General features: G+C 42.0%; 1 protein-coding gene across 23 annotated transcripts in view; it reads left to right on the top strand.

Moving 5' to 3' along the window:
- Window positions 1-25978, top strand: part of MAST4 (microtubule associated serine/threonine kinase family member 4) — a 614032-nt gene that overhangs the window by 564823 nt on the left and 23231 nt on the right. For 20 of the 23 annotated variants that reach the window (XM_044932666.2, XM_044932672.2, XM_044932663.2 and 17 more), the window contains 10 exons: window positions 3694-3902; window positions 5657-5795; window positions 7088-7220; window positions 8189-8354; window positions 10192-10293; window positions 17735-17857; window positions 18062-18174; window positions 20390-20517; window positions 21167-21402; window positions 25646-25846. In XM_044932666.2, the coding sequence (XP_044788601.1) occupies window positions 3694-3902; window positions 5657-5795; window positions 7088-7220; window positions 8189-8354; window positions 10192-10293; window positions 17735-17857; window positions 18062-18174; window positions 20390-20517; window positions 21167-21402; window positions 25646-25846 (1550 nt within the window). The remainder of the gene's footprint in view (window positions 1-3693; window positions 3903-5656; window positions 5796-7087; window positions 7221-8188; window positions 8355-10191; window positions 10294-17734; window positions 17858-18061; window positions 18175-20389; window positions 20518-21166; window positions 21403-25645; window positions 25847-25978) is intronic. The other 3 variants (XM_044932664.2, XM_044932670.2, XM_044932681.2) reach the window with 1 other exon arrangement.

Here is a 25978-nt window from a genome sequence, read left to right as displayed (position 1 = left end):
TACCTATAGGATTAATTTCAACTGAAATTAATTTCAATTAATTCCTGAGGATTACCTGATTGTTTTAAATAAAATAGCAAGGGGAAGCAGAAAATCAAATCAAATTTTACGAACTGAAAATCTGAGGACAAAGATTGAAGGCCTTTATTAACACCGTACCTAGTGTAAGTGCTGGTCAAATTGAGCCTGAGGCTTCTTTCTCTTTTGTTCTCTCATAAAGTCATATGCAATCCTATTCTTTTTTCCTTCACTTCCTGTTGTCTTCACACATACTGAATTTTTTTGCAGTTATTTATGTAAGAAATGGTGGTGCTTGGTTGAAAATAAAAATGGTGACCTAGGGCATTCCCTGGCAGTCCAGTGGTTAGAGTTCTGTGCTTCCATAGCAGAGGATATGAGTTCAATCCCTGGTCAGGGAACTAAGATCCCACATGCCTTGTGGCATGGCCAAAAAAGAAAAGAAAGATGTAACAGGGAAAAAAATGGCAACCTACTGATAGTCTAAAAGTGAAATTCTCAATGTCATATGTCTGGAGATCCTAGCACTAAACCTACTTAATGTTAAACACTGAAAGAAGAGAGGAATTGAGCTGTACTCCAGTTGAGTCTCAAGAATAGGCAAGTGCTTATATAAAGATACTGGCTTTTTCTTTTTAACATTTTCAGTTCTGAGACTAATTTTAAAAAGCAGATTTTGTATTTCAGAAATCCCTCTTCATGACAATATCTGCCAATGCTTGTCTCATATCTAAGCCGAGGCCAAGTTCTTGTCTGTGCTCCCTTTGAGTATGTCTCTTCTACTATCAGCTTCTAATTAGGAGAAGCGCAAGTGTTTTTGAATCTTTTGTTCTACTCTATCCAATTAGTAATCGGAAAAAGGGGGGAATTGGTCAAAGCGTTTGATTGAGAAAGAATGAGTTAAGTTGGTTAATGAAAAAGTTAGTCAAAGTAGGAAATCGCCAAAAAATGATATGTACTTTAAACATTTTAATTTAACTTAAATATATGTAAATTGACCAGCCTTTTGATGTAAGACCTTTATAAGACAGCGAATATAAACCATAGTTACATAGTCATTCTTTGGTAGTACCTCCCTTGGATACTAAAATCCACAGATGCTCAAGTCTCTTAAATAAAATGGCATCCTCTCATATAGTTTAAATCACCTGTAGACTGCTTATAATACCTAATACAATGTAGTGAAAGTCTCTCAGTTATGTCTCTTTGCAACCCTATGGAACAGTCCATGGGATTCTCCAGGCCAGAATACTGGAGTGGGTTGCTATTCCCTTCTCCAGGAGATCTTCCCAAGCCAGGGATCGAACCCAAGTCTCCCACATTGCAGGCAGATTCTTTACCAGCTGAGCCACCAGGGAAGCCCAATACAATGTAAATGCTTTGTAAATTGTTGTCAGTGTGGCAAATTCAAGTTTTGCTTTATCGAGTTCTGAAATTTTTTTAATGTTTTCAGTCCTCAGTTGGTTGAATCTAAGGATACACAGGAGACAGGGACACGTAGGGCTGACTGTATTATGTTGTTTGCTTCCCATCTTTAGCTTCTTTATAGGTGAAGCAAAAACTGAAATCAATCTGTGTCTAGATTTGTATTATTTTCTTAACATTTAGAATCTTTTCACTTTACTGAATCAATGGGAATTTAGTTACTCACATTTATCAGTACTTTCCCAAGTATTCCATTCAGTTTTCTTATAAACAAGGATGTTTTCTTTTTTCACACTCGCTTTCCATCAGTTTAAATATTTGTTTAAATTAGTCAGTTATGGTATCAAGCCTAGTGAGGAGAACAGGTGTAGGAATAAACCCAGCTGGTGGAAGCCCGAGTGTCTGGGCATCCTGAAGAGGACACCAAGCCCACATGGAAAGCAGGGAGCACCCAGCTGGCCAGCCCCTATGCCAGGCTATTGTACAGTGGAAATAGGAACACCAGGTTATTCCTCCAGTTGGCTGTGTGGAATGTGGTTCAGACAGCTTGTGTGATTTTGTGAGTCAAGGGAAAATACGGATATAATGAGAAGACAAAGACAAAGATGTACACATTTGATAGAAAGATGAATTCCTAGTTGAGCGTTTAAGAGGAACATGTGAACGTTGGTTAAATTGAGATTGAATATACTTAAGATTTACATCAGTGGATCACTCTGACATTTTGGTTCAGCAGGCACATAGGGTGTCCTGGTCCCCTTTGTGTTCATTTTTTCAGGGACAATGAAAACCATCAGTGGGAAATGAATCTCAGATAACCCTTTGTTTAGGAAGCATCCTACTGGGTAGAGTTTACTGTGACTAGTAGCTCTTTAGGTAAATTATTCCTTAGTTTATCATTGCATTTGTTTCAGGACAGCCTCATATAACCTATTACACACTTGTAATGATGATAGCTCTTTAGGTAAATTATTAAGTATTTGCACATTGCCTCATGTGAGTTCAGACCTGTTCTCCCTCAATAATGAGATTAGTGAGGAGTAACTTGTGAGAAAAGAAGCCTCTCCAAGACATTTTCCTTGTTGCTCATTATTTCCAGCTGGGGTTTGAAAGATCTTCCTCCTGATTACTTCTTTTCTGTACATCATTTGAAGCTCCAAGGAGTCCATTGTCTTTTCCCGGACAGAACTGGTTCTGTAGAGTATTTGGGTGAGGCTTCTGGCAGAAATTCAATGCAGCCTGCTCATTTTAGGGTAAAGTTGCTGGGCACCTCACCTGTGGGTCAGATGCACCAGAAATGCCATATACTCTGGACCCCTTTTTCAGTTGAGAAATGCATTTCCTGTTGAAACAGGCCTGGGTGTAACTCATGCCGAGGTCTGTAGTGAAGGAATATGCTTCTCTTTGTAGCAGGGTGGGCAGCCCCCTATGACCTATTACACACTTCGTATTTATCTAGAAATTTATGTGTGTATGCTAAGTCACTTCAGTCATGTCCAATTCTTTGCAACCCTATGGACTGTAGCCCGCCAGGCTCCTCTGTCCATGGGATTCTCCAGGCAAGAATACCGCAGTGGGTTGCCATGCCCTTCTCCAAGGGACTTCCCAGCCCAGAGATTGAACCGGCATCTCTTCTGTCTCCTGCATTGGCAGGCGGGTTCTTTACCATTAGCACCACCTGAGAAGCCCTGTGAAAGCTAATGTGAAGTAAATTACTCTCGAGTTGGAAGTCAGCTACATTAAGAAGCTATAATCTATGGTCTCTTTTTGTAGATCTCATGTGTATCATATAGAAAATTATTGCTTTAGTCAGTTGTGAAAAAATGCCTAATAGATATCTAATGCTAGAAAGGCTTTAGCTCAGAATATGTATGTACTTTTTTCGTTGTTTTCCTGTTCTAACTTATATATTGGATTTCATTTTATTTATGAAAAAAACTGAAAACAACAGCTAGCTATTGGAAAATAGCTCACTCTGGAGACTGTCCATATCCTTCAGCAGTGAAATGAATTTGATGTCTTATGTGTGACCTGTAACCTTTATTGAAAGGATAAAAAAAAAATCAATCTAGCCAAAGGACTTTGACCTGAAATTGAATGTTGATAGTTGCCAGCATAGCTAATGTGGGCTGAATCCCAGCTGTCATGTGAACTTAAAAAAAGTGGGTGATCACATCCACCTACATGGCTTACTGTACCCAGAAACCTCTCCTCTTCCTTTGAACCCCAACTCCTTGTGCTCCTTTTCAGGGCAGTCTATTTCGTTCGGCATAAGGAATCCCGGCAGAGGTTTGCCATGAAGAAGATTAATAAGCAGAACCTCATCCTCCGAAACCAGATCCAGCAGGCCTTTGTGGAACGGGATATCCTGACTTTTGCAGAAAACCCTTTCGTTGTCAGCATGTACTGCTCCTTTGAGACCAGGCGCCACTTGTGCATGGTCATGGAATATGTGGAAGGTGAGTCAGCCTCTGACACAGCGACCATGGCGCTGGTGCCCAAGGCCACTGTCTTTGTGTGGCTCATGTTTTCGGTCCCTGTGCTTCACAATGGTTGTATCCACAGAGGAACTGAGGCTGGGCACTGAGATGGCTGTATTCCCAGTCATTACCTTCTGATAATTGCCTGTAAAGTGCCAGCTCTATTATAACAAAGGGAGAATTAATGCTATTTGAAAAACAGGTTGTTTTCCTTTTTAAACAGCCTTTCATCCTGAGTACCTCCTCTCAATTGGTCATTAAAGTTAGAATATAGGTGATGGGATTTTTCCTACTTATTTTTATCATGTATCATAAAATCATTCATTACAGTGGATCTTCTTAAGGAATGTATTAAAAATATGTCCTTTTCAGTCTATGGTATGAAATTAAAAGTGAGTTAGAAGAAAGATACATTCAAGAAAATCTAACTTCTAAAAAAAGTACAAATCAACTTATTTTCAAAAGCGAAATATGCTCACAGACATAGAAAACAAATTTCTGGTTTTCAAAGCGGAAAGGGGAGGGGGAATAAATTAGGACTATGGGGTTAACAGATATATACCACTATATATAAAATAGATAACAAGGATTTAGTGTATAGCACATGGAACTGTATTCAATATCTTTTAATAACCTATCAATGGAAAGAATCAGAAGCTGTATACCTGAAACTAACAACATTATAAATCAACCACAGTTTAATTTTAAAAAGCTTGTTTTTCTTTTGGAAGCTCATGGTCTGTCTTTTAAATACTCCAAGTAATGTTATTTCCATCAATTTTACATGAAATGTTTAGTGTTTCAGTAGCCATGACTTATTAACATAAATAAAACTGTAAAATGAATAGGTAAGCAAGGGCAAAACAGTTTTCAAAGCATCTGATTTAAGCCCTTGTAATTATTTGAACAGAATCCCCAAACTTTACAATTTGAAGAAACATTAAGTAGCATTTTCATTTTGCAGATGAATGAACTGAAACCCAAGTTTCACTAGATATTTAGTGGTAGATACAAGACAGAAACATAACTTGCATGATTTCTACCCAGTGTTCTTTTCACCACACCAGTACTTTAACTTTTGCTGTGGTTATTTTAACAACAATCATTAATGTTTATCACATGTTTAATATGTGTTGACAGCATCCTGAATTCTTTACATAGATTACTTCATTTAATCCTCACAATAAAAGGGATGACGTTATTCATATCCTGACATAACAGACAAAAGGACCAAGACCAGTTTGCCTAAGATATCCCCACCTGTAAGAATCAAAGCTGGAATTTGAACTCAGGCAGCCTGATTCCAGAATCCATGTTTTAAAATGGTTTATTATATATATTTTTAATTAATTTATTTATTTTAATTGGAGGCTAATTACTTTACAGTATTATAGTGGTCTTTGCCATACATTGACATGAATCAGCCATGGGTTTTATTATATTTTAAATTGTCACACTGTCCCTAAAACACATCATTAGTTCTTCAACTTTTTGTTTCACTTCAGGTCAAACCTGCTCCCTCATGAGCAGTGCTTCTTAAATAGAAGTCTGTATTTTCTTCACAGCACATCTTAAGTAGAAACATGATTACCTAACACCGTCTCCACTTATGAGCACGATGGACTTTGTCTGTGGTTAGAGGCCATTGTGTTTTGAAATTCTGCAATCTAAACTGGTGGTCTTTAATCCCAGCTGATATAGTACTTGCTAAGTCTTTTTCTTGTGTGTTATAGGGGGTGACTGTGCTACCTTAATGAAGAACATGGGTCCTCTCCCCGTTGATATGGCCAGGATGTACTTTGCTGAGACGGTCCTGGCCTTGGAATATCTACATAATTATGGAATTGTACATAGGGATTTGAAACCAGACAAGTATGTACACTGATGCAATATGTCTACTTTTCACATAATACAAATTTTTGTCTTTAAAAAATGTTTTCTTTTAACGCTGCTTTGCACATTTTAAAATTCTCCCATAATGTTCCCCAAAGCTATTTTTAGCAGCATTTCTAATTTTTGTATATTCTTTTTAAAGGCTATGATGTTTATAATGATAGCTTATAAGAAACAAACAAAAGAGTATAAAGCCAGGGTTAATTTATATTTTTACGTTTTTTATTATGTAAAGAATAGGTACATAGAATGCCATGAGTTGTTTTCTGGATAGTTTCTGCATTTAGAATCATATTTAGATAATTCTTTTCTCCTCCAAGATGATATCCTTGTAGAATCTATTCTGTTTTATTCATAATTTATTATTTATTATTTAATTTTTAATCTATGTGGAGTTCATTTTGAGATACAGATTTGAGATACAGATACACTGTTTTCCACCAAAGTCTAGGTATTCTTGACGCCATTTATTAAATGTTTCATGCTTTCTCCACTAATTTCAGATACCTCTAGAAGTATTTTTTCAGTGTGCTGAAAACTTTATGATAAAATTAACTCATGCTCATTCCAGAAGATTTGGGAAGTACAAAAAAATTCATTCACAAAATTACCAAACACAACTATTAGAATTTCAGCATATATCCTTCTGATAGCTTTATTTTTTAGACTCCTCCTTTAATTTTTTAAATTATTACAATTTCCTATGCCACTTAAAATGAAAACAAATTCATAAAGCTTTCAAATGTGCATTCTTTGCATGTGTAAGAGATGTAGGTCATGTCCTTAGTAAGTAGAAGCTTAAGTTTGAGCCAGAAGTTAAAATCTGAAACAATACTACATTTTTCTTCCAAGTTCTTTATCTCATTTGACTCACAGATTGATAGCTTATCTCAGTTGCTGATGTGTAACATAGGATTATCGGTAGCCCTTTCTCAGTTATTTTTGTATTCTGAAAATACAAAGATGTCAGAGTTCCATACTTGAATTTTTCTGAGTTGCAAGTTGTAAGTGATGCTGTATGCATATGCTCCAAGGAAGACATGCGGGTCCTGACCTCCAGCCCTCCATTGTGGGTTACACTCAGCTGCCAGATACATAGTAATATATTTAACATCTTTGTGTGACTTCATCTCTTTGCAGGCTGGATTTTATAATGAGATTGATACCTGTATACTACATAGTCTTAAAAACTGTCAGTGGAAGGGAGAAAAGTAAAAACCAAAAACTGAGCTTCAAAGGAGTATTGTCATGTATGTTCTTCTGCTTCACAGTTTGCTGGTCACCTCTATGGGGCACATAAAGCTGACCGATTTTGGATTATCCAAGGTGGGACTCATGAGCATGACTACCAATCTTTATGAGGGTCATATTGAGAAGGATGCCCGAGAGTTCCTGGACAAGCAGGTAAGGTTGCACGCTGCTCAGTTCTAGTAAGTGTTAGACCTGTGGTCGGGTCTGACTCTTTGCAACCCCATGGACTATAGCCCACCAGGCTTCTCTGTCCATGGAATTTTCCAGGCAGGAATACTGGAGTGGGTTATCATTTCTAATACAAACTACAGGATTGCCAATGAGATTCAGAACCAAAACTTGACTCGGCTGTCTTCATATTAGTGCTGGGGCTTTAGATGTCTTGATAAGCCTCACATTTAATAAAGTGCAAATTGCTCCCATTTTTCTCCCAGGACCTCTTTGAACTATAGGTCCCTCCACATTCCTCCCCTAGCATTATGCTCTATTAGTAAGACGAATGATGTAATTGCTCACAAGTGAGAGTGTGAGAGAGACAAATGGAAAACTGTTTTTGTAAGGAATTCGGGAGTCTCAGTAGAGTCCTCATGAAACTCATGATGCGTCGTACAATCACGGGTGCTAAACTCCGAGCCATGGACCATTTCTCTTTAAGCACGCCTCATTACCATGTGCCCACAATCTGTTCACTGTACAGTTACTTAAGGTGAACGTGTCTCAACCATCAGGCTTTTATGAAGTAACCAGGATGTGAATATATTTCAGTTGTATAAATACTAAAACTCTCTGAGAGTGACAGATGAAAAAAAAATGCAATATTATTTTAAATTTCAGGGATTTCAAATGTTTTTGCAAAGTAAGTAAAGCTATTCAAATTTGAAATTAGATGTTACACACAGTTTTCTGTTAAAGCAGCATTTTAAGCTTTGCTTTTGTTTGGCATTTAAGTAATTCACTGCCTTTGGTATGATAGACAATGATTTAGAATCGCTGGTCTTAAGTTCTTTGTCCATGTAGTCGAGCAGGTGCACTCTAGGCAAAATAATTGATATTGAGCCATCTTGCTCATTGTAATTTGTGTCTCATATTCCAATTATTCTAATATTGCAATCATCTTTCAGGTCTGTGGCACACCTGAATACATTGCACCAGAAGTGATTTTGAGGCAGGGCTACGGGAAGCCAGTGGACTGGTGGGCCATGGGGATTATCCTCTATGAATTTCTGGTTGGATGCGTGCCATTCTTTGGGGACACTCCAGAAGAGCTATTTGGACAAGTCATCAGTGGTAAATATTGTCAGGAGTTATCTCTAGGCTCCCGTTGGGAAGCAGCTTTTTAATGTAATTCTGGGGAGTATTACTGTTTTTACTACTAAAATGTTAACCTTTATCAAATGGTTTAGCCACCAAATTAAAAGAACTCACTCATCATAGCATGAAACTGACTTTCACAATCTCAGTGGAGCCATTTGTGTTGGAAATTGATCTGAAGAAGTTTTGTTAACATGGAATTTAGTACTAGCGATGTAACTGATTTTTATGGCGTGCTTTATCTGCAAAAGAAATTGGTGTGGGATTTGCAAATGATTTCACTGCTGTCCAGTCTTCCTTTCCATAATAGGAAAGTTGCACCAGGGAAGAAAAGGTTAATGTGGGTAACATTTGCATAAATGGGGAAAATGGCTATTGGCACAGTGAAGAAATTAGCAAAAATGTAATAAACCCTAAAACAAATGTCTACCAAATAATAAATAATGAGAATGGGGAGGAAGCAAATTTAATCCACAGATTGTTAATGATTTCATTGGTAGTTGTTATGGTGTAATGTTATTTCTTAACAGCTGTTCATCTTTCATTTAAATTCAATAACCTTTAGATCTTAACCTGAAAGCTGACCCTAACTATTGTTATGTGGCTTGTGGCAAAACTAAATGATAATTAAATAGGCCTATTACTACCCTACCTGCTGTTTTTATAAATTTTCCTGAAGCAGAGATCAGAAAGGCCTCTCTTACTCTGAGTTTGTTAGTCATCACTCACATCTTCACCCACCTCTTGTCCCTTCTGGACTGTACTTAGAAGGCCCAACGGCGGAAATAGGGGGATAATTCCTTTTGGTATAAGGAGCCTTTTAATCACAGCATTATTTTCTGTCACTGACTTTGCAAGCCAGGCGTCTTTGTAAACTTGAACAAAGTAGATTTGTGAGTTGCCTGCAGTGTATAACCCTTTTATACAATATCTGAGCTCTTTATGGATTTATAACTAGACTGTCTTCTGATATACCAAGGCCTGAGTGGCAAGAGGAATCAACTGTTTAATTAACAAAAGCAGCAAATGCTGGCTTTGTTTTCTCAATGCCTTGCGGCTCAGATGCATATTCATGTTTTATTTTCCAAATCAGATTTAAACTGCAGCAGAGGAAGCTAGAGGCAGGCACACACAGAAATAACTCATGTTTTTATTGCATTTCCATACACACAAGCATGCACACCTATCTTCAGGCCAACTCCTTGAGAATGTAGAACCTATTCTAATATTTATGGCAGATTTTCAATACTTCCATTACTACGATTTCTTTGGGTTCTTTTCTTCTTTTTCTTCAGTCTTTAGCATTTTAACCTTTCCTTTGTCTCTGGAAATAGTTATTTTTACAAAATTATTTTTTACTCCTCAAAGCAGAAGAACTCTAGAGCTGTGGCCAGATTCTCAGTTAAGTATGATAGAAGAGAAAATTTGACTCCCCATGATCCCTGGGTGGGTGATTGCCTTAAACACAGGAGTTTAGAGTTTCCACTATATTGAGGCCTCTTAATATCGAGAGGACTAATTTGCAGTGTCAGTTCTACCAAAGAAAAATGAATCAAAAAGGTAAATGAGAGATACTCATTTGAAATGTTCTCACGCTGCCTTGTTGAAAGCGGTACTATACGTATCTTGTGCAACAGTGCTTCTCAGACTTGACTGATCTAGGAATCGACTGAAGGAATCGGCTGTGGATTCCGATTCAGCTGGTGGAGTGGGACTTGAAGTTCTGCATTTCTGACTCCTGGATGTTATCCATACCGTTGGGACGTGGACCATTTGAGCAATACAGTCCATCAACTACTTTTCTTCCTTCTAGATGAGATCAACTGGCCTGAGAAGGATGAGGCTCCACCCCCTGATGCCCAGGATCTGATTACCTTGCTCCTCAGGCAGAATCCCCTGGAGAGACTGGGAACAGGTTAGAGCACATATGTTTTAATTTTGCTAATACGCAGGAAATAATGTCAGTGTGGAGCACTCAGAGGTTTGTATTTTTTTTTTTTTTTGCATGGGAAACATCTGTTGATTGATGCAGAATATGACTGCAATACAGTATAACAATATTTAATTTTTTTTTCTGATTCAGAGCAGTATGTATGCTATGAGGGTTGGTGGCTGTTGTTTTGTTGTTGTTCTTTTTTGGAAAGCAGAAATTTTTCTTACATTGTTTCAGTCAGTAAAATTTCTCTGGAAGAAACCTTCAAGGGCAAAGGGCATATGTAATTCTTCTTTCTTGAAAAGCATGAATCTTAAAAATTTGAAACAGAAGGTTAGGAATATGGAGAGTTTTTTTCTCCCCTAGAAGGATTTGACCCAGCAGTTACTATCTACAAGTTTTGAAACAGGTTATCAGTACTTGAACTAATTACTAGAAACGAGAGCCTTGGGTTGAGCCATGCTATCCTATCATGGTGATGAGCACCGTGGCCCAAGAAAGAGGATTAAAAACATTAACTTTCAAGATAAAGGAGGTAGTAGATTTATTTCTTGCTGATTATTTTTTCTGACTGTACTACTACCAGTTTTCTGTTTTTTCCAAACTCCTATTCCTTTTCTTCCTTATATTCTTAATAGGCAGACTTAGAGATTGCAAGACAGTCCTAGCCAACTCCAGTATGTGAATGTACCTAGATGAGTCTACATATTAAATACACATAACGCACACACATGCACACACACATACAGCACACATCGCACATACACACTGTATTGATAAAAATTTTCATCAATGACAGTTGTTGACTTGCTGGGTTGTTTATTCTGAGCTGTTTCATCCTACCCCATTTTACTAGAAAGATAAGAAAATGCTGATGAGATCATTCTCTCACCCAGTTTTTACTAGACAGAAATCATTTGCAAAAACACCAAATATATATATCTTATATTGTGCTCCACTTTTGTTCAGAGCTTCCTCGGTTGGAGAGCTCTTTTCTTGCTTAAGTATGGAATGCTGTGCTACCCAGAGTTTCTGATGATGCATTCAAACCCATGAACCCAATCTTTATTTTGTAAATAAAGTTTTATTGAATCACAGCAGTGCTGTTCACTTGCACATTATCTATGGCTGTCTTCATGCTGCTTGGCTGAGTTGAGTAGTCATGACCAACTCCATGGCCCACAAGGCCTAAAACATCTACTGTCTGGCTCTTGGCAGAAAAACTTTGAAGACCCTGCCTTAGAGAATCTAAGAAGCTTTCAATGGAGCTTTTTTTTGTTTTTTTGGCCACACTACGAGGCTTGCGGAATCTCAGTTCCCCCACCAGGGATTGAACCCAGGTCAATGACAGTGAAAGCCAATGTCCTAACCAGTGTACCACCAGGGAATTCCCAAGAAGTTTTAAAATCAGAACTCAAGTAGGAAAACTAATTTGAGTTGAGTTTTGTACTAGAGTGCCTGCCTGCATGCTAAGTCACGTCAGTCGTGCCCGACTTTGTGACCATATGGACTGTAACCTGCCAGGCTCCTCTGTCCATGGGATTCTCCAGGCAAGAAGACTGGAGTGGGTTGCCATGCCCTCCTCCAGGGGAGCTTCCCTACCCAGGGATCGAACTACGTCTCTTCCATCTCCTGCATTGGCAGGCAGATTCTTTACCACTGGTGCCACCTTGGAAGCCTTTATGCTAGAGTACCATGTGCTTTTTGCTTTCTTCCGTGGGTAAGTGGGCCTTTCTCTAGGAAAGGTGATATAATGGAAGGTAAAGGCATAAACTCGGTTGTCAGCTTGCCCGGGTTTAAATCTGAACTGTGTGATCACGAGCAGGTTGCTTCCCTTTCTGTGCCTCACTCCCTCATCTATAAAGTGGAGCTGATAGAAGGTCTACATCCCAGGATGACCGTGAGGATAAAAGATCATCAACACTGTCTGTTGGGACAGATGTGACCCTGCTGCTGGTGTTGTCATTCTGTATTTTTCTTGCTTGTATAATCCCATGCTTTCCCCTTTGGCATATGAGACTTAGGAATGGTGAGGGTGCCCCCACCTTTGGGCTGATTGAACTCTTTGAACAGAATTCTTTATCTTTCTTGTCACCCTATTTGGATTTCCATTTGTCTGAAGTGACTAGCAAACTGGTTATTTCCCTCTGTCTGTCATCTACAGTTGGATTTGCTTTATGGTTCAAGAGATAAGCATAGCTGTCCAAGAATGGGAGTCTAGGCTCTGTGTGGTGCAGAGATTTGAGAGGTGGTTTTACCCACTTGAGTCAAATGTGAGAAGCAGAGGCATTTTAAGATTGCTGCAACAATACAAATATCTGTTTGTGTAGTTTAATCAACTGTCCCAGGGAAGTCTTGTTCTAAGGTAGGGCTAACAAGGTATAGGAATCATATCAGCACTCCCGCTAAAGAGTTCTCTTCAGTGTCCACGCGTCACTTTGGAGAGTTTTCCTATTTACTCTGCCCATTTCCCTCTCCTCGGAATGTGTGGGCTCTTGACTGGCCTTTACTTAACAAGACAGGGCTATGGATGGTGGTCAGAACATCCACGTCTGTACGCTATATGCTGCAAGTTATCTTTGCACATTTTCTCCTTGACTGCTGCTTTCAGTCTTTTCAGGGGTTGACAGATTAAGAAACAAATCTTCTAGCAGAAGCTTGAAAGAGACTTTAAAGGACCCTGCCCAAGCTCTTAGCGTTGTCAAGGAGAGCTTGCCAAACAGGCAGGTCCAATGTGACGGGTCCCAATAGGGCCCAGAGAGTGAGTCTGAGAATCCTGCAAGTCTGCCATGCTGCTTCCAATGACAGTGGTATGGATTTGATGCATATTAAGAGGGCAAAATAATGCACCATGAAAATGTGCGAATGCACATTTGCCCAAGAGACTAGAGAGGCTGAGAAAAGGAGTGTGAAGAACATAATGGATGTTTAAGAAAATTTTGTGAAAGGAGAGAAATGCTCAAGGGAGAACACTAGTGCCAAACCCTAACTTGCAGTTTGGGACCTTGTTGTACTTGAACTTGACTTTTGAACTTGTAGAACATTGAGAGCAGCTGGGCTCATTGGACTTGAGACCTGCTCAAATGTGACTGACTCCCACCCATGAGCCAGCTGGGAGGTCGTAAGTCATTTCTTCATTGCCTGGAGTCTCAGTTTCCTAATCTATGGAAATAAGCGTGTTACACACCTCACAGGATTATTGTAGGCTTGAGTGTGGGCACGTTGGAGGAGGTATGTGGTTGCATTAATCTGGTGCATAACAGGAGCTCAAGAAATGGTCACTTTCCCTTCCTTTACCTTTCTGGTGAATTCTTATGGTGAGAGTGACATTTGCATGAGTTCCTATGTCTGATGATTTGTATTTGGCTCATAAAGCCACTATCTATATTATTCCAAGAAGTTGCTGTTCAGTCACCCAGTCATCTCTGTCTCTTTGTGATCCCATGGACTGTAGTATGCCAGGCCTCCCTGTCCCTCAGCATCTCCCGGAGTTTGACAAAGTTCATGTTCATTGCATCGGTGATGCCATCCAGCCATCTCATCCTCTGATGGGATCCTTTTCCTTCTACCCTCAATCTTTCCCAGCATCAGGGACTTTTCCAAGGAATTGTCTTTTCACATCAGATGACCAAAATACTGGAGCTTCAGCATCAGTCCTTCCAGTGAATATTCAGGGTTGATCTCCCTTAAGATTGACTGGTTTGATCTCCTTGCTGTCCAAGGGACTTTCAGGAGTCTTCTCCAGCACCACAGTTCGAAGGCATCAATTCTTTGGCAGTCTGCCTTCTTTACAGTCCAGCTCTCACAACTGTACGTGACCACTGAGAAGACTACACAGACTTTCGTCAGCAGAGTAATGTCTCTGCTTTTCAACACACTCTAGGTTTGAGGTTGTGCCGTGTGCTTAGTCGCTTAGTTGTGTCCAGCTCTGCCACCCATGGACTGTAGCCCAGCAGGCTCCTCTGTCCATGGGATTGTGCAGGCAAGAATACTGGAGTGGGTTGCCATGTCCTCTTCCAGGGGATCTTCCTAGCCCAGGATCGAACTCAGGTCTTCCACATTGCAGGCGGATTCTTTGTCTGAGCCACCAGGGAAGCCCAAGAACACTGGAGTAGGTAGTCCATCCCTTCTCTAGGGATGACTTCCCGACTTCCCGACTCAGGAATTGAACTGGGGTCTCCTGAATTGCAGGTGGATTCTTTACCAGCTGAGCTACCCGGGAAGCCTCAGGTTTGAGGTTGTTAGCCCAGGGTTAATTTTTCTCTGTTATGTCCTTTTGATTCTTTTGTTCCCCCTCTCTCCAGAAATGCATGAAAAACAGGGCTCAGTGATGAGCAGCTGCTTCTCAGTGGGGCACAGAGGCCAATGGGTGAGACCTGGGCACTGGGTCAGCAGTGGGCTGGGCTCCCTGGGGAGGGCCCATTTGTCATTCTCCATAGAGAGCAAGTGAAGGCTCTCACCAATATGCGTCCCAAGGTGGGGGTCAGGGAGCAAACACTCTGGATATGGTCAGGAAGTGTCTTTTGAGCCTTTGGGTCCAGAGAACTATGCTTTTCTGGGTAAAGTTGAGTGACCTGGATGCTCCAGGGCTGTCACTTGATGAGGCCCCGAGAGTGGCAGCTGAAGTCATAGTCATTGCTGCACGGTGCTTGGGCGGCCGCTGGGCGGCCGCTAGGTAGGGCCTGACTCTTTGGACCTCAGTGTCACTGGCACAGTGAGGGCATTGAATTGATGCATATTTAAGCCCTTTGATCATCTCCAAGCAAAGATCACTGGAAGAAAATGTCCCTGGCAGCTGTGTTTGGGGATGTTTGTTGGGGTAGATGAGACCCAGGCTGCACGGAGGACTGGAGTTGGACTAGGCAGGGATGCTGGGGAGCTAGGTGTGTGGCTCCCTTCCCTGATGTCTACATGGTAAATCCATTTGAAAGTTGATGCAAGAGAGAGGGCAGGGTAGGATCCCAGCTAAACCAGGCCTCCCCTTGCATGGCATGTGGTACTGTGGCACGAGGATGGACTGGTGGTCTTTAGACAGACCTCAGCTCAGCCCCTCTAACCCTTACTCACCGGATGATCTTGACCCATTATGGTTTACTGCGTATTTGCTTTTCACATCCAAAAAATGGAGTTGACAATGCCTACTATGAGGCATTACTTTCAGTGGTTTAATTAAAAGAAGCAAGTTACCTCTTGTCTCTAGTGCAATACTTGTCAAAGCTGGCCCTCAAATCCCAGCTGCTGATGCTGTTGCTGTTGGGCTCAACATCAGACTTGAGTATCGTGCTGTAAACAAGGGAAAAGCCTACTGAATTCTAGAAAAAGATTCTAATCAAATACTTTGTAAAGAACCCATTCTCCCTTTTGGGGGGTGATTTTTTTCACTTGGCGTTTTTCTCTTCGTTCCATCATTTTCAAAACATTGGTTTCCCTTGGCTGGTTTGGAGCCCTAGCCAACCTGTTCCTTGTGCTCAAGGGAGGCCCAGTGAGGACAGAACGATGACTTTGAACTTTACAGATACCTCCCCTGCCCCAAGATTTTTCATTCAGCTTGCATTTCTCATCCTGTTCCTTTTGTACCCCGCCGAGGACAGGATGAGAAGCATGAGTAACAACTCCATTAAAGAGGCATTTGCGACCCATGTTGAGGGGCATCTCCTGGTTGGGAGATGGATTAGATCCTGGTACTAGTCTTGTGAGAAGTATCTCTTCCTGAAATTGTTTCAGGATTGAATTTTCTTTATCTCCCCTGTCAACAGTGTGCATGTTGGTGGTAGGATGGGGGTGTGATTCTCACGGTGAGATTTTTATAACATGTGTACCTTCTCTTTACATGGGAGAGTGAAAGTCGCTCAGTCGTGTCTGACTCTTTGTAACCCCGTGAACTATACAGTCCATGGAATTCTCTAGGCCAGAATACTGGAGTGGGTAGCCTTACCCTTCTCCAGGGGACCTTCCCAACCCAAGGATCGAATCCAGGTCTCCCACACTGCAGGCAGATTCTTTACCAGCTGAACCACAAAGGAAGCCCAAGAATACTGGAGTGGATAGCCTATCTCTTCTCCAGAGGATCTTCCCAACACAGGAATCGAACCGGGGTCTCCTGCATTGCAGGCGAATTCTTTACCAACTGAGCTACCAGGGAAGAAAGTATACTATACAGTCCATGGAATTCTCCAGGCCAGAATACTAGAATGGGTAGCCTTTCTCTTCTCCAGGGGATCTTCCCAACCCAGAGATTAAACCCAGGTCTCCCACATTGCAGGTGGATTCTTTACCAGCTGAGCCACCAGGGAAGTCCCTTTACATGGGGGACAGTGTAATACTTTGATGGGGTCTGCCCTTCAAAATCTCTCTTTAAAATCATAAACTGAATTACAAATATTAACTCAATTCACGGAATTGTCCTATCAGGCTCATTTGGTAAAAAGAAACTTAAAACTTAGGAATTGGGATTGCTTTTCATCACACGTATTATAAATCTATCAAACAAGTTTGCCAGTTTCTTATTTAAGAATCTGTAAGCCATAGAATCTAATTCCTACCAATGTTAATGAACAATCCAATAAAATTGAATGATAGCCATTATATATTATCATCTTTATTAAAATCTTACCTTCATACATATACCTATGGCTGATTCATCTTGATGTATGGCAGAAACCAACATAATATTGTAAAGCAGTTATCCTCCAATTAAAAATAAAATTTTTGAACTTATTTGGAGTTCCAGTAGTTAGAATCTGCCTGCCAATGCAGGGAACATGGGTTTGATTCCTGGTCTGGGAATATTTCACATGCCTGGGTCAGCGACTGAACCTGCGTGTCCTAGAGGCCACAGGCCACAACTAGAGAGTGACCCCACTCTCTGCAACTGGAGAAAGCCTGTGTGCAGCAACAAAGACCCAACATAGCCTAGATCTATCTATCTATCTATCTATAATTTTTAAAAAATAAAAAAGAGAAATCGATTGTGGTAGGTACCCCCCCCCCCCAGAAAAAAACACTTACCTCCAGAGGAATTACTGCCATGAGCACGTTTTATACCTTCTTAGAATTTTAGGGGGGTGGTAAGCAGCAAGTCTGCTTTGAGCCAGTGTGTGTCCATGTCCCCAGGTTCAGCATAATGGGATTTTAAGTGGCCGTGTCATTAACCTTTGAAAAATGGAGGAAGTCATGGAAAAATTAACAAAGAAAAACTGTGCCATAGCAACTGCTGTTAGCAAAATCAAATCCCCTGCTGATAAATTATGGGAAAATTTTTGGAGCTTTGGGTTGTAGCATGAAAAAGATTTCCCTGATTTCTTTAATTCTCTCTTGATAGAACTTTTTTTTTCTGTTGTTCTTAAAAACTGATGCTTACCTTTGTTGGGAGGATAACTGAACACTTTTCCCTCTGTTCTTTCCCTCCACTCCCTACCCTAAGGTGGTGCATATGAAGTCAAACAGCATCGATTCTTCCGTTGCTTAGACTGGAACAGTTTGCTGAGACAGAAGGCAGAATTCATTCCCCAACTGGAATCTGAAGACGACACAAGTTATTTTGATAGTATGTGCATTATCTGACATAAAACATTATTTGGCCTTTTCTTTGTGGAAAATCAGCTCTGTTTTTGATAGGTACCTTTCAGTCCTGAACCCATGAGTTCTGAAACATAATGTTGCCTTGATAGAGAAACTCATAATTAAAATAGCTAAGTTAAAAGCTGAAATTCTGAATAATTGAAACTGCTTTCCAAACCTTTCCCTGCAGCTCGGTCGGAGAAGTACCATCATATGGAGACTGAGGAAGAAGATGACACGAATGATGAAGACTTTAATGTGGAAATAAGGCAGTTTTCCTCATGTTCACATAGGTTTTCTAAGGTAAATGAAATATGGCATAAGAGGGTCTCTCTTAGAGAATTTCCTCCTGGTCAGATGTGTTGTTGTTGTTTAATTGCTAAATTGTGTCGAACTCTTTGTGACCTCGTAAACTGTAGCCCGCCAGGCTCCTCTGTCCATGGAATTTCCCAGGCAAGAATACTGGAGTGGGCTGCTATTTCCTCCTCCAGGGGATCTTCCCGACCCAGGAATCAAACCCACGTCTCTTGCCCCTGGCAGGAGGATTCTTTACCATTGAGCCACCAGGGAAGCCCGCGGGTTAGATGCTGCTGCTGCTGCTAAGTCACTTCAGTTGTGTCCGACTCTGCGCAACCCCATAGACGGCAGCCCACCAGGCTTCCCCATCCCTGGGATTTTCCAGGCAAGAATACCAGAGTGGCTTGCCATTTCCTTCTCCAATGCATGAAAGTAAAAAGTGAAAGCGAAGTCATGCAGTCATGTCCAACTCTTAGCGACCCATGGACTGCAGCCTACCAGGCTCCTCCATCCATGGATTTGGTACCTTAAATACCTTTACAAGATTGTGAAGACCACCTGTGCTGTTGCGGAGCTTGGAGTCTCTTTTAGGGGGAGAAAAGAGTGACCCCATCATTTTGATAAACCAGCATTCCTACCCCCTTGCAGTGGTATATTTCTCTGTTTCCAGCTCCACAGATTAATATCCTTTTTCTTGGAGGCAGAGACTTGAGCTCACGGTTTTTCTTTGGGGAGTGTCTGATACCATCTCCCTGTTGAACCTGGTCTAGCTCTTGCTGGGCCATGGAGGCATCCTCCCATTGCTTTTTTAAGAAGAACTTTGAGCTCATTGTGTGCAGAGCTCTCTTCTAGTATCCCACGGATACAACACAAAGGAGAAGGCTTAGTCCTCGATATAAGCCCAGACACTTGGAGACAGTTGATTGTGAAATGAGACAATCTCTTAATCAATGATAGAAAGTGTAAGATATATTAAAGGGGCAGTAGGCCAGCCAAGCTAGAATTTTAGAAATAGATAAAAATCAATGTTGGAGAAAGGTGCTTTTTGACTGGTAGTGGGAAGATTTAAAAGACAAATAAACCAAAGGCACACCTGATAGTCCTGAGATAAGCAGGGCCCTAGGAAGATAGAAATGAACCTACAGGGCACCCTACCTTCACTTTGCTATTTTCACTCAAGATATGTTTTCTGTTGCCATGGCATTTTGCATCATTATTGTGTAGCTTTTCTATAGCAATGAGTGATTTGAGAGTGTTGAGTAGCTTTTTATAAGTGACTACCCGGAGTGCTCTGCAGATTGGCCGACACTGCCCTCCCCGGGTACAGGAATGACACAGAGAGGTAGGGATTTCCCTGGAGGCAAGGCCCAGGTCTAGAGCAGAGCCAGGAAGGAAGCTGAGGACAGTTCCGGGTCTCCCGGTACCTGTTCTCTGGCCCGTCAAAGCCATCCCCTACGCTGCTCCCTCTCTGCTGTCTCCTGCTCTTTGGCTACCTTCCTCCTAATCCCGGGAGACTATAGGAGCTATAAGGGCCATCCCCATGAGAACAGCAGTTGGCTGGCTTGGGTGTAGCGAGTGCTTCCTGGGTTGGACTTTCAGCTCTGTTTCTGCTTCCATCTTGCCGGTGGTACAGCAGAGACCTCAGTTTGCTTAAGCTATGATTCCCTTCAGAAATCCCAGTATCAATACATGAGGCTGCCTGTTGGTATATGTGATTTATAAGCCAAACAAATACCTCACCAAGTACACACTGCATCTCCCCCCAATGAGTCTTGAAATAGGTCATTTATTTTTCTCTTCCCTCTCAATTCCAATTCATTTTTCTACTTCCTGCACCTAACTGGGGGCCATTCAATCTTTTTCTCTGTGATTTTCTTTTTCTGATTGACTTCATGGTTAAATGTAATCTAATGCGTGCATTGATCCCAGGCCTGGAAACCCCAACGCATCTATGGATTTTGTTTGCAGATACAAAGTCCATAGTGAGATATGGTGAGAATGTGATGAAGTCATAGCTCCCCACTCCAAAAGGAAATAAAATTGTACAATTGGCCACTCACCTCAGGACTCAAGTAAATAGCATTGGAAAGTACCTTCTGAATATATGGCCCCAATTCAAACCTTAGTCAAACTCTCAGGTTGTTCTCCAGGACTTTTTTTTTTTTCTTCTGACAATCCCTTTCAAGAAGATATTAATAAGCACTGATATTTTGCCTTGCAGGTTTTCAGCAGTATGGATCGAGGTACTCAGAATTCAGGAGAAGAGAAGGAAGACCCTGGGGACAAAACTAAAAGCACAACTTTGCCATCCACGGAAACGTTAAGCTGGAGTTCAGAGTATTCTGAAATGTATGTGAAATGCTTGTTAAGAAGCATTGTAAACAGTAGCTACCAGGGCAGTGGTTCTTAAACACGAGCATGCATCCGAATCTCCTGGAGGGCCTGTGGAAGCAAAGTGCTGACCCAGGAGGTCTGAGATGAGGGCTGAGAATGCATATTTCTCTTTTCCTTTTTTAAAAAATACAATTGTATATACTTTTACTTTTTTTAATTTATTTATTTTTAACTGAGCTGGGTCTTTGTTGCTGCACGGGCTTCCTCTAACTGCCCTGAGTGGGGGCTGCTCTCTGGTTGCAGTGAGTGGGCTCACTAGTTGTGACGCGTGGGCTCTGCGTGTGCTCAGTACTTGTGGTGCATGGGCTTAGTTGCTCCACAGCATATCAGACCTTCCCAGGGATCAGACCCATTTCCCCTGCATTGGCAGGTGGATTCTAACCACTGGACCACAAGGGAAACCCCAAGAGTGTGCACTTCTGACCGGTTCCTGGGGATACCCCTGGTCTGGCACAGTTTAGAAGTCACTGCCCTCAACATGTGTTGGTTAGGCTATCTCAGTTCCATTTTTACCTGTTTTTTTTTTTTTTTTTGCCTAAAATTCACCTTGCACACAATTTCCTAGTGTCTATAGATATATGACTTTGTTTTGTGTTTAATTAAGGCAACAGTTATCCACATCCAACTCTTCAGATACTGAAAGCAACAGACATAGACTCGGTGCTGGGCTGCTTCCCAAGCTGGCTGTTTCAGCAGAGGCAGAACACGATGGGGCTGCTCCCCACCCCAGAGAGCTGCACGAGGAGCCGGAAAAGCCAGCCCTGCCTGCTGCAGAGAGTGCTCAGGAGGAGCCCGAGGTCACCACCCCGGCCAGCACCATCAGCAGCTCCACTCTGTCAGGTAAGGCCGTGGGCTGGCCCCTGCCATCCCAGCATCGCCTGCCAAGGTGACAAGGGACTGCAGTGCTCGGAGTCCCAGGCCTGGCTTCGGACAGGCAGTGATGATGGGCGTTTTGTGTTGCTAGACTCTCTTACAGCCCCACTCCTTAGGCTTGGGCAGTGGACTCCTCAGAGCTGAGATCAGACATCTCAGGCCCTCTCCTTACTGCATGGCTGTATGGCCAATCTTTCTTGCTTCACCTGAAGCCTTCACGTCCTCTGATGGGTTTCAGCAGCGCCCTTGGATGGTCTTCAGAAGTAGAAGTAGGGGAGCTTGTTCTTCATTGTGGAGGCAAAGGCACAGCACAGGTCTTGTGGAGCTGCATCTAACTCAAAGTGATGAGTAAGCAGCCCTGTCAGACGGTCAGCAGCACCCTCAAGAGCGTCTTAAATCACCACCTATATAGTGTAAGCCAGTTTTCCCTCCGGTGTTCAGATGGGTAGCTGTTTTCTTGAAGGAGCTGGTTTTTGTTGTGGGGCCACATTATACCCAGTCACTGAATAGTCTCCACTCTAAACCCTCAGTCATTGCAGCAAAATTCTCATGCCATGAGGTTCACGGATTGAGAGGAGAGAGGAGAGTCAGAAATATCAACACAGTTCAAACTGATATCTTGTGTGGCTATGAAACCACTCCACTGCACACAAGTTTCCAGCCTCTAGGTAACTGGTGAAGACATTTCTGAGACACAGTTTGGTGTGTGGGAAGCAGTCCAGGGGGTTAGGCCTTTCCTGGGAGAACTCTTTTTGATGTTAGTTTTGTGTGAAGTAAACCTTCCTGACAAGAAGAGCAGTGTCTCCACAGGTTTTTAGAATGCCTATGTATCGTGGCAGAGAAGGCAATGGCACCCCACTCCAGTACTCTTGCCTGGAAAATCCCATGGATGGAGGAGCCTGGTGGGCTGCAGTCCATGGGGTCGCTAAGAGTCGGACACGACTAAGCGACTGCACTTTCACTTTTCACTTTCATGCATTGGAGGAAATGGCAACCCACTCCAGTGTTCTTGCCTGGAGAATTCCAGGACGGGGAGCCTGGTGGGCTGCCGTCTATGGGTTGCACAGAGTCGGACACGACTGAAGCGACTTAGCTGCAGCAGCAGCAATGTATCATGGATACTTGCGGCCCTTAATCGCAGAGGTGTCCTCAGTAAATGACTGGACTTGCGCTTCCCTCAGAGCAAGCCCTTGAGGTGCATTTCAGATGTTATTTGGTTTATAAAAATGTTATTCATAGCACATCCTTCCACAGAGCAATATGCATTTATGCTTTCAACAAGTAAAAATATGGGTATGGCTTAAGGTTGCTATAATAAATGTTTTCATTAAGCCATATCCAGGATGCTATATTGATAACCATGAATGATTATCATGAACTTTTTTTTAACTAACTGAATATTCAGTGTATAATTTTGTTTTGTTTTGAATCATTTCAAAATAACAACTTTTACAAGCAGGGTTTATTTCCGCCTCACTAAACGGTCTGGTTCTGCAGAGCTTCATGTGAGCTGATAGTTGATCATGGGGAAAAATAATGTTGGGTTTTTCCCTTCTCTCTTTTCCTCTCAGTTCTGTTTCTGTGTGGGATAATTCCACATGTCCTAACTTGGTAGAGCCAAGATAGTAGCAATGAAGAAGTGTGTGAAAACAAGCAAACAAGCTAGTAGCCTAGGATTCCTGTTCATCTTGGTATCGAATCAAATGTGGATATGTCAAGTGCTTTATATTTCTGGTTACTAAGTTGTCATGTGTTTCTTAGTTTATTATTTACTCTGAATAGGGCTGCCTCTATTTCACATTTATTCTTAATATGATGAATTGTTTATGATCTCTTGGACTCTTCTGCCTACTGACTCTCAGAAAGTTATAAGGGAGGGAGAGGGGAATGGTGTCTAAGCATTTGATTGATTACTTTCATAATTAAAAAAAAAATCTGTCTCTGTCCTGCCATGCATTTTGATTAATAGATTCAAACCACCTTTCTCTCTGTCTCCCTCAGACACACACTAAAAATAATCAAAGACCTTGGGGGCCGTACAGAATAGAGAGATGAGCTGATTTGCTCATAGCCAAGGGTAATTAGGAAATCTGAAAACCGTGACTGTAGTAAAATTAAATTTGTTGATTTTTATATTGCTCCACCATCAAAAAGAAAGAACCCTTGACATTTACAGAACATTAAAGTGACATTATCCACCCTTGGCAGGAAAGACTCACACGTTTAAATGCAGTGCTATGAAATGAGATGGCAGAGGCAAGCGGGGGGATGATAGAAGACACGCACTCCAGCATTGAGAGAAGCCCAGCTTTGTACGTGTTCCCTTCTCTCGACTACAATGTATTTGAGTCAGTGAGAAGCAAAAGTCTTGAAAATTTAGGTTAGTGCTCGAACGCATCTGACAAATTATTCATCGTGAAGAGATTCAGCTTTCCAATGCATACTTGTCAGTGATCCCATCCAAACCAAACTAGAAGGGAGGAGTGAGCGTGTAACGTATCCCAGAGCAAGCTGAAGGTTTTTGAGGTGAGATTTGATTTGTGAAGCAGTTTTTGTCTAGTCCCTCAGCAGTTGATTTCTTAGAGTGAATAGGATAGATACACTGTTAAATGGGGTTGAGTTTAGCATATACAAGTGGAAAGAGGGTTGTTATTTGCCTTGAGATTATCTTCTTTAGTAGATATTTGCTATGAGCAAATCAGCTCATCTCTCTATTCTGTACGGCCCCCAAGGTCAGATGGGTGTCGCACAGGTGACGGGGAATCTTCTCCCGTGCCTGCAGCGCCTGGGTGGCCATGGACTGTGCGGTTCTCAAGCCCCACTGTGCCGGGCCCTAGGCTCCCTTAGCGTGGAGCGCGCCTGTGGGGTCATGCCACCTCTGTGAACTAGGACCGAGCTTCAGCCGTACCGTTGTGAGTCTAGCACTGCAAGAGAAATGTGAGTTAAATCCAATTAAGCCTTTTTTCTAGGCAAAGAATGTCATGGTCAGCACTTTACAATGTGCTGGCTGGTCTTCCAAAGGATCATTTATAATGGTATTCAGTTCTCTCTGTGGATTGCATATCTTAATGTGATGATCGTGCTGATGATTTTTAAAGCACAGGGGGCTTCTAATGTAGCATTTAGAAAGAAAAGGGAGATAAGCATTGTTTTTTCTGGACAGACAAATATGTATTGTCAGTGATAAGAAAAAAAGAAAGGAAAAAAACCCAAAAAACTGATAGACCGTGAAAGAAAGAATAGGAGAAACGGAAAGAGATGGTCGTGTTACTTGTTTTTCACTATGTCACTTCTGACAACAGAGAGCTGTCTTCACACTGGGCCTGTGCACTTATCAAACTGGGATCAGTGATTACTCTGCTGAGGGAAGTCCTAATTTTTTAACTTAAAAAAACCCTTCCGGTTTATATTCAGGGTAATAAAATTAAAAATAAAGAAGGCATGTGGCTGGCCTAGAGAGGGACAGATCTTCTCACTGGTCCAGGAATTTCAGGACAGGTCAGCATATGTCTGTGTCAAGACTAAAGCCAAGACGACGTAGTGAGCCATTGGGTAATGCCGCGTGTAGTGAAGGAAACTCTTGGTCTTGGCTTGTGAAATTTACAAGGAGCTTAGACTGAAAGGAGGTGTGGGAGGTCAAAGGTGACACTTTAGGCACTTTTGTGTAAGTTACATCCTGAGCCTAGTGTGAGATGAGTCTTGGAAAGATGGTAGTAGATGACAGGGGCATAAGTCTCTATGAAGTGACTGAATGATGTCCACTTAGCAAAAACCGGTATTAACTGCCTTGCTAATGCTGATCACTAGTATCATAGGATGATCGTAGTACGCTGTGGGCAGTCATGGGGTTCATAAAGTGACGTTTGGTTCATGGCCTTTCACAGTGGGGTCAGGAGGAGGAATTGTCTATTAAAGTTGTAAATGATTCTAAAACACAATTGTTCTTCTAGTTAAATGGAGTCAACTAAGAATTAGTGGACCTGTATACAAGGAGAATGGAATCTGGATGGACAGCTCTTTCATCCTGTCTCCTCCAACTCACCTTTCTCGAACCAGTCGCTTGATTTCCATGTTTGCCTGATACCACGTGGACTCATGTGCCACACGGGCCTCTGTTTCCCAGTGTTCATCCTTCCCTGTCTCTCCTCCCTCCTCCCCAGCTCTCCTATCCAAATTCTTCTGAAATGTTTATCCCTTCTTCTTTGCACAGTTGGCAGTTTTTCAGAGCACTTGGATCAGATAAATGGACGGAGCGAGTGTGTGGACAGTACAGACAATGCCTCCAAGCCCTCCAGTGAGCCCGCCTCTCACATGGCTCGGCAGCGCTTAGAAAGCACAGAGAAACAGAAAGCCTCGGGGAAAGTCACAAAGTCCCTTTCTGCCAGTGCCCTGTCCCTCATGATCCCAGGAGGTAGAGAGACATCGACTCGCATGAAACTGTGTGGCTTGTGCATGTGCCCCCCCCGCTCCCAGTGTGGCATGCTGGCTGAGATGCAAGACTGCTTGAACCAGTAATGGGTGGTGCCCTGGCACAGCCCTCCTG

The sequence above is a fragment of the Bubalus bubalis genome, chromosome 19 (assembly GCF_019923935.1).
Source record: "Bubalus bubalis isolate 160015118507 breed Murrah chromosome 19, NDDB_SH_1, whole genome shotgun sequence".
NCBI lineage: Eukaryota > Metazoa > Chordata > Mammalia > Artiodactyla > Bovidae > Bubalus > Bubalus bubalis.
The sequence above is the reverse complement of the archived record's forward strand: the minus strand, read 5'-3'. Positions and strand labels throughout refer to the sequence as shown.